Source organism: Otolemur garnettii, unplaced genomic scaffold (genome assembly GCF_000181295.1).
Source record: "Otolemur garnettii isolate 467f Iridium unplaced genomic scaffold, OtoGar3 scaffold00191, whole genome shotgun sequence".
Classification (NCBI taxonomy): domain Eukaryota; kingdom Metazoa; phylum Chordata; class Mammalia; order Primates; family Galagidae; genus Otolemur; species Otolemur garnettii.
Genome location: NW_003852586.1, coordinates 2,789,579 through 2,798,805, shown reverse-complemented (window position 1 = coordinate 2,798,805; position 9,227 = coordinate 2,789,579). Strand labels below are relative to the sequence as shown.

General features: G+C 35.8%; 1 protein-coding gene across 2 annotated transcripts in view; it reads right to left on the bottom strand.

The window, feature by feature from the left end:
- Positions 1-652: 652 nt before the first annotated feature.
- GNRHR (gonadotropin releasing hormone receptor) overlaps positions 653-9,227 on the bottom strand; it is a 14,389-nt gene continuing 5,814 nt past the window's right edge. The window contains exons 2-3 of one of the 2 annotated variants that reach the window (XM_003800969.2): positions 3,880-4,099; positions 653-1,041 (exon numbers count right to left, since the gene is read on the bottom strand). In XM_003800969.2, the coding sequence (XP_003801017.1) occupies positions 797-1,041; positions 3,880-4,099 (465 nt within the window). In that variant the 3' untranslated portion in view covers positions 653-796. The remainder of the gene's footprint in view (positions 1,042-3,879; positions 4,100-9,227) is intronic. The other variant, XM_012812143.1, reaches the window with a different exon arrangement.

Sequence of the window (9,227 nt, the reverse complement as noted above, 5' to 3'; positions counted from 1 at the left end):
TATGACAAGTACTCAGTTGTTTTTAAAAGCACTGTTAAAAACAGCAGTTAATTACTATAAACCCCACAAACTGTGAAAGAGGAACATCAAACCCCTGTCTGAATCCTGACTCTGCTAAATCCCCTTGACAGAGACTCCTCAGTCTCTTGTACATGCAGAGTGGCCAGGGAAGAATGTCTACATCTTCTCAGATAGGCAGGGTGGGTGGGAGGCTAGCTGCTGAGTACTCCTAATGTCAGAAAGCTTTTGAAGCCAAAGAGAAAATTAGATCCATTTTTACTTTTAAGCACAAGGAAGAAAATTGCTCTTATGGGCAGGGAACATATTATCTCTGTGCTTTATGTATTGTTATATCAATACATTTATCAAGGAAGTAATTACCATTAAAACTCTTTGGAGAAAAACTTCACAGCATGTTGAAGTGAAGACTGTTGTGGTTTTTCAGCTTTACTTTTTGGCATCTTTGCTTTAGGCTGTGGCTATTTTAAATATTTACACACATTTAAACAAGGAGAAAGTGATAAGAAACTCACATAATGTGCTATATGTGGTCTGAGAGGGCAGAGGTTATTCAGAAGCTTATGATTAAGAGAAAATAGCTTAGCATTTTTCCAGAAGTTTTTCCCCCTGTAACAGAGATTCTAACAATGTGGTTTTCAAAAGAACAAAAATTGTAACTTAAGCTGCTTAAACCCTGCTTTGTTTGTACATAATTAGCTGCAACCTTTGTGTTTATCATTCTCAAATGGAGAAATTCTTTACATGCTCTTCTTTGTGGGACTTCTTAGGTGGCCTATCACAGAGAGAAATATCCATATATAAGTGGATCAAAGCATGGGTTTAAAAAAGCAAAGAGAAAGAAAAAGTGATTTACTGGATCTGGCACCTTATTTAACATTTCAGGATCAAACCAATACCAAATTCCTAGGGCATAATAGGGAGTCCAGCAGACAGCAAATGAGGTGGCAAATGCAACCGTCATCTTCAGAGTCCTCAGCCGTGCTCTGGGTATGTTGTTCTTGGATTGATTCCACTGTAGTTCTGTTAGATAGAAAAAAGAGTAGGTGTTTAAAGACCAGTTTTTGGTGGCTTACCCCTGTAATCCCACTATTCTGGGAAGCCGAGGTGGGTGGACTGCCTGAGCTCACAGGTTCAAGACCAGCCTGAGCAAGAGCGAAACCTTGTGGCTAAAAATAGCTGGACATTGTGGCAGGTGCCTGTAATCCCAGGTACTTGGGAGGCAGAGGCAAGAGAATTGCTTAAGCCCAAGAGTTTGAGGTTGCTGTGAGCTGTGACACCACAGCCCTCTACTGAGGGTGAATAAGTGAGACTTTGTTTCAAAGAAAAAAAAAAGAAAGAAAGAAAGAAATTAATAAATATGACCAGTTTTCTCACAAAACCAAAATGAACGAAAAGGAAGAGAGCATCACTAATTCAACCTGATGAATACAATGGGAGAAAATTGTCAATATTTTTAATAATGATAATTTGTTTGCAAAGCATGTTTTTATACCAAAAGTTTGCCAGTATATGACATAATGAATAGGAAAGTTTGAAGATCGTAGTGCTGTTAATGTTAAATTTCTAATCTGGATCTGAGTAGGGGATATTCAAACTCTTCAAATATAAATTTAAGAGAGTAAGCTGAGATCAAGCTGAGTCGAATTCTGATTTCAAAATAGAATCATGTTCCTTGAATGTCTCTACTATTCAGAATGATAGGGATTGTGCATTGATGGAAGTGTGCTGCCCTGAACTGTCCACCTCTACTCTGCCTTTCTATAATGTCTGAAGTAGTTTCACTTTCCGTGTTAATACATCCTTTACAGTTCTAGGTTACTCTTCTTGTGAAGAAATTTATTGAAAATTGATGGAACTGGCTCAGCGCCCATAGCACAGTGGTTATAGTGCTGGGCACATACACAGAGGCTGGCAGGTTTGAACCTAGCCTGGTTCAGGTAAACAACAATGATGACAACACAGCTCAATAAGCAATAGCCAGGCATTGTGGCGGGTGCCTGTAGTTTCAGCTACTTGGGAGGCTGAGGCAAAAAATTGCTTAAGCCCAAGAGTTTTAAATTGCTGTGAGCTGTGATGCCACATCACTCTACCAAAGGTGACATAGTGAGACTCTGTCTCAAAAAAAAAAAAAAAAAAAAGAAAGAAAGAAAGAAAGAAAAGAAAAGAAAGAAAGAAAGAAAGAAAATTAATGGAATTGCTGGCTTTAACAAGTTGCCTATGTGAAGTTTACAACTTTGTTCTTAAAGACAAAAAAGTGCAATTTTAAAGTGCTCAAAATTTGTTCTTGTATTTCACAATCCAGAACTGCTGTTTTGAAATAAGAAATACTCTTCATATATATTTCTTGAGGGAAACAGATTATGCTATTCAGAAATAGTCATTTGCCAATTTCTTATTCATTGATCACCAAAGAATGAAACTATGGAGGAAAACATTTACATGTCTCATGTTTTCCTTGTAAAATTAATTTTTAACAAGAAAAGTTAATATAAATAATTTATCAACTACAGCTTGGTTATGAATTTTTAGTTAGACAAAGCTAATTACCATTTGCTATGTGCCTTGCTACAGGCCTTGCTCTTTTCACACGCTATTTCATTTACTCTTCAATATTTGTAAACTTTAGTGACATATAAGTAATAAAGCAATCAGAGTGAACACATATTTTAAAAAGCATCTTGGCTCAGCACAGTGGCTAACTATGAAAAAATATAAAGAGACCCACCACATGCTATGCTTCTCCCTCTTTTGAAATGTCATCACACTTGATTATTAGTTCACTGTTTACTCTCTAAATTTTCGGCTGAACTGTAGACTCCATGAAAGCAGGACAGATGCTCAGCTTGCCATATTCATCATGGAACCTCAACCTGGCAGTTTCCAGCCATATTGTATATTCAGTACATATTAGTTGACTAAATATAAAATTAAGTAAATAAATGTGTTAATAATATTTAAATACTACTCATTGCTTCTACTCATTGTTTTTGTGCTCCTGCACTGCTCATATATTTTCAGGTGAACGCCTATTTGAAATTCATCTTCTTATCTCAAATAGAACAGAATCTCTCTGGGAGGAGATTTGGAAGGCAAATTATTTTTGCTGCATATTTTTCAGGATATATTAAATACCATTTTTGTTGGCAGGTGGAAACTTCCCAGGTCCCTACTGTATAGCTTCACAAGGAACACTTCCTTTTGATAGCATTCCCTGAGAGTGTTCACACCTTGATAATTAATACAACAGCCCTGTGAAGTTACACCAGATGTAACTTGTGCACTGTGTTACTGACAACATGAATTTTGAATGTCAGGCCAATATAACCATGCTTGCTTTATGAGTTTGTAAGTTTTAGCTATTGAGTATGCAATAGATTACTGAAGCAAAAAAGGAACATTCATATCTGTAAGGTATTGGATGAAATGATCAGTTACATATTCAACAATATTTCACACACTAATCCACACACAAATGTGCATAATTTATGCTGACCACGCATAGAATATTTGAATGTGAAACAAAACAGCTTATCTCTAACAAGTTTACTTGGTTGACCCAGCAGGAGCAATTTGCCAAAGCTTATCTTGGGTTTTATTGGAGTAATTGTCCTTTCTGTCTTAGTTCCATGGTGCAAATATATCTCCCTATTATTAGGAGATAATAAATTACCTCAACTCTAGAGGAAGAGTGATGTAGTATAATTAAAGTATTTTTTTACCTCATATGGTGATTCCAAATATTAAATGAGCCAATATATGTAAACTTTTTAGTACAGTAACTGGCACATAGTAATCGCCACTCTGTTGAGAGTACACTGTTTAAAATAGCCCACAATTACCATTCTGAAGAATACATACTGTGGGGGTCCCGATGAAGGACTTGTGTCAGGGCGAAGATGATTTTTGCATTGCAGATCAGCATAATGAGAAGAGGGATGATGAAGAGGAAGCTGAAGGTGAAAAAGTTATAAAAGGCTTGATGCCACCATTGTGGGAAACTGCCATGTGTTACACATTGAGAGAAAACTTCTATCTGGCCAGAGCTGTCTGCTAGATGGATCATCCTAAAGACGTATAACTGTATGAAAAAACAAAAAAGTTATGTTACTTTTTTCCAAACACTATTTGAAAATTTTCTCTCTGGTATTTGGCGAGCCTTCTAAACATGTTGTTGCCTAAAACAATTTCTAAACTCCTTCCCATTTGCCATTTCTATGACAAATTATAAGTGGATGTTTACTAAAATATGTTTAGTGTACATTGACAACTGTGTATGTGTATACCATACTGTGTGTACATACACTATACTGTGTGCATACTATACTCTGTGTGTGTACAGTATAGTGTGTGTGTATACTATACTTTGTGTGTGTCCACTATACTGTGTGTGTGTGTGCAGCAGAACCTCTATAGCTGCCCTTCTCCCTACACTGACTACCTCATTAAGTTGACCTAAATGTCATAGACTGGCCATGCACATATGTATGTGTCAGATCAGTAGGCCTTGTTCCTTGGGGTAACCACCTCCTATGTTGACCAGTTAGTTACAGTATCCTGGGACAGGGGCTCCACTACTTTTTTGTGTGTGTGTGCACATGTATTTCCAACTCTGCCTGTGGAGAGAGACTGGGCACAACACCAGCTTACTGGCCATGAGCTCACCTAGCACCCTGCCCTGGATCTTGGTTTCTAAACACCATTTTCTACTAAAAAGAATCAGGGGTCACTATAGAAGTGGGTGATGTCAAGGCAAGGGAGCAACATACAATATCTGCTTAAACTCTTTTTGTGCCAAAAAGTCAGGCTGTGCTCAAGGAATTGTGGAGCACATTAAAAGATCAAAGAATCAGTTGGGAAGAGCTCCCACTGGCCAAATCTGGGTCAATTCAAGCATCAGAATACAAAAAAGGAACTGATCAAAAAGAATGACAAGCTACTGACTAAAGAAGCTACTGAGCCTACTGATGTAAATTACAAAACAAGTAAATGATGAGAGAAAAAAGCTCTTCCTTACTGTAGACTGCCAACTAATAAATGTGAAAGGAAAATGGAATCAGTGGTAAACATCTGGTAATCACCATAATAAGTGATTCAGGCAAGAATCATCAACAGATGGTAAAAATATTGTGTGAATGTTCTAGAAGAACGAATATTTACAACATTTCAAAGTATCAGCCTCAGGATACTTATTATAAAAAGTAAAATAGGGCTGGGTGTGGTGGCTTATACCTGTAATCCTAGCACTCTGGGAGGCTGAGGTGGGTGGATTGCCCTGAGCTCACAGGTTCAAGACCAGCAAGAGCAAGAGTGACACCTCATCTCTAAAACGTCTACAGTTGTGGCGAGTGCCTGTAGTCCATGCTACTGGGAAGGCTGAGGCAAGAGAATTGCTTGATCCAAGGGTTGGAGGTTGCTGTGTGCTATGATGCCACTGCACTCTACCAAGGGTGACAAAGTGAAACTCTGTCTCAAAAAAAAAAAGAGTAAAATAATAACTTTGTAATAGAGAAATATCCAAATAATTAAGTTAACATTGCTAACAACAGGACTGATTAACAGCATCTGCCTCCTTACATAATGCAGGAAGGACTCAGCAACACTACTTTGGTATTTCTGCTTAAAGTGCATAACCAAAATCTAACCAGAGAAAACACCCAGTAAACCCAAGCTGAAGAGCATCCTACAAAATGACTAGCCTGTACTCTTCAAAAATGTCAACAACATAAAACAAACAAAAGCCTGAGGAATGGTTCCAGCTTAAAGGAGACTAAAGAGGTGTGCAACAAAATCCACCACATGACACTGCATTGTTCTTCAATTACAGGGCAAAAATTAAATTGAGATAACTAGTGAGATCTGAATAGTGTATATACCTTAAATAATAGTATTGTATCAAGACTAATTTTTTAATTTTTATACTCATACTGTGGCTAATGTGTGAGAAGTCTTAAACACTTTAAATTATTGAGGGATAGGGCGATATCATGTCTACAACTCACTTTTAAACAATTAAGAAAATGCATACAAGATAGGATAAAATAAACAAATAAATGTAGTAAAACGTTAATACAGTTGCTCACCAACACTCTTGAACATAGACTTTGCCCTCACCCATTTTCTCCTGCTGTCATACGGGTTCCACGAAAGTCTCCATACAGAGGGAAAATGGGACAATGTAGTTAATGTCCTTTATTTACAAAATGTTCATTATAAAAATCTAACAAAATATTCACAATATCTATAGGTTGGTCACCTCTTTGTACATGAAGTTTTCTCTCCCACTCATGGTGGACACATTCCAAAATATCTGTTGGTACAATTTTTCCTATTATGGTGACTTTTGGGCCCTCTACTTGGGAAAATCTGAGTGAAAGGTATCTAAGAAATCTTTGTAACCTTTCTGAGTGTGAGATTATGTTTTAAAAAGCCTTTTATTCTGCAATTTTTAAAACATAAATTGAATCAAATATTAAGAAAATATTGGAAGTACTTTTCAAAAATGAATTCTAATGGACATTTATTAATTCTTTCTCCATTAATCAAGGACATTTCTTACCTAGTCATCTCCAATCTTTTCCACTGAGAAATTTTATTTTACTGAGAAACATTAAAATGAAATAAGAAAAGTTGAACATTTTAAAATTGATAGCAAGTAAATTCAAACAAAAATGTGACAAATTTATTTTAAGCAAATGAGAGGTTATGTTGATTTTTTTAAAGTTTTGATTGAATTTAGAAATTTTAATTTTATTATACATATGAGAAATATAATTTTTTTATACTTTACAATCAGAACAAGAAAACACTTTATAGTATTCTTTTTTTTTTTGTTCTTTTTAAAGGCCCATTCCACTTCCTTTCTATCACCTCAAAAAGGAAAAAAAACCTGGACCTGTTAAAACAATAAAAAGTTGACTTTTACTTTCAAATTGTTTTTCATTTTCAGGGAGAAGAAAGAAATTTTTAATTAATTTATTAGGTATCATCTCATAAATCTTATCATTGATCTTAAAGTCAAACTCAAACAAGAACATTTAATTAATTTTATTTTGTGAATCAGATGAAATTTTTTTCATGTTATAAAGTGAGCCTTTCAGTTTTCTAAAATTCTTTGCAACCTGATCTTACTTAAAGTTCAGTTTTGAATTAGACCCAACAGTTATTGTGAGTTGAAGTCTTCAGAAGAGTGACCTTACATGGAGCCTGACATCTGCTCTAAAGTCTGGGCTGGTTCCTTCCCCAGTTGGACTTGGAACCAGGTGACCTGCGTTTGACTTTCTGCTCTGCACTTGGGCACATTTTCACTATAATATTTCATGTTTTCAAGCCATAATGATGAAACTTTTAATGAGCAGTGACTTTGAAATATATTTCTTAATAGTACTATAATTTGAGTTAATAATTATCATTTTTATCTTAAACAAAAGCTTATTTTTTTAAACAACTCTTTGATAAAAATGATAATACCAGGTGTCCTCTGTCATGAAAGATGGACCAGGTATTTTTTTCTATCAGATAATTTAATATTTGGTAGTGGAGACATAAAATGTGTGTGATCCCTGTAATACAAGCTGGATTGACAAACTTTAAAACAGAGGTTAGCCACACAGTAGGGAGCATACAGATTCAGAACCTTACTTTAGTTTTTGCTCTGCTGAAGCAATCTCATTGCTTTAGTTTCCATTCAGTTTATTTTGTGCTCCAAGGGATGTTCATTTTTATGATTAATATGGAGATCCTCTTTACTGTCAATGGTTCCTTTGTCCTTGGATTGTATTTCTGTATGTTTAACTTCTCTTATCCTTGGCCCCAGTTCTCATCAGTGTTTGCTTTACTTTGCCATAAACAAGAAGTTCTGTTTTCCTTCCTCATGGTCAATTGCAGATGCAATTCCTTCTAGAATAAAGTCTCTAACCCTCACCTTACCCCACACTAATTATACCATTACCTAATGTTTTTCAGAGGTAATTATTTTCAGATGGTGTGCTTCAGTTTCCTCATCTATAAATGAAGGTAATAATAGTATCTACCTGTAGGGCAGTTATGACAATTAAATGCTGTAATATACACAAAAGCTCCTGGAATAGTGCCCAGCACACAGCACTGTATAAATCTTATCTATTACTAAAAAATTGAGGATAATACACCTCCTACATGTATCCATATATATTCATTTATATTTTCATAAATGCACACTAAATATTTTTCCTGATGTCTTTTAACCATTTATCGTCACTTTGAGAGAAGTTTTCCCTTCCTTTTCCTTCTCCAGCCTCATATAGAAAAAAGGGAAATAGACAATATTATATTGGTGGAGAGTAGTGTTTCCAGCCACTGTTCACCATTTAATGCAGGGCACTGCTGGTCACGTCTTAACAAGGCTGGATAAGCCTACATGCTGACGTCTGTATATTGTTTACTCACTTCCTAGGTTACTATCATAGATAAGTTGGGAAACTGGACTCATGGTACCGGTCAAGAACCCAGGGCCCTCTGTGTACCCAGTTGAAGTGTTGACTAGCTATAAATTTAGTCCAGAGTAAGAATGCTTTGAAGATATAACTACTTTGAGGTAGGAAGATGTTGTATAAAATTGTAACCTATAAAATATCTGTTTAATATATACTATGAGAAGTAATAACATTGCTGATATTTACTTTTACTGTAAGAACAAAAAATAACAAAAAGTGAGGGGGTCAAAACAATTCTTTATGGCAATATCTCCGCTGCTCTCCAGAACTGCTGGTTTTTCTGTAAATAAAACTGTACATGTCAAATGTTGTGCAAGAACACAGTAGTGTGCAAGGAGCAGAAATAATAACAATAATGATGATTATCAATAATAGTTAAGTATATAACTGCCAGGAACCATGATGAATGCTTGTACAAACATTTCATGTAATGTTCTGAACATCTTTATAAATTATGTCAATTATTATCCTTATTTCAGAATCAAAAAAACAAATTATATAATACCCAAGATTATTTACTGAACTTGAACTGCTTGCCTAGTTCAGCAGAGCACTCTGCACTTCCAAGTTCTCCACTGTTAAGGACACTCTGCAAGTCTTCAGATCACAATTTTTTTTTTTTTTTTTGAGACAGGGCCTCAGGCTGTCCTTAAGCACTGGGTAGAGTGCTGTGGCATCACAGCTCACAGCAACCTCCAACTCCTAGGCTCAGCGAGTCTCCTGCCTCAGCCTCCC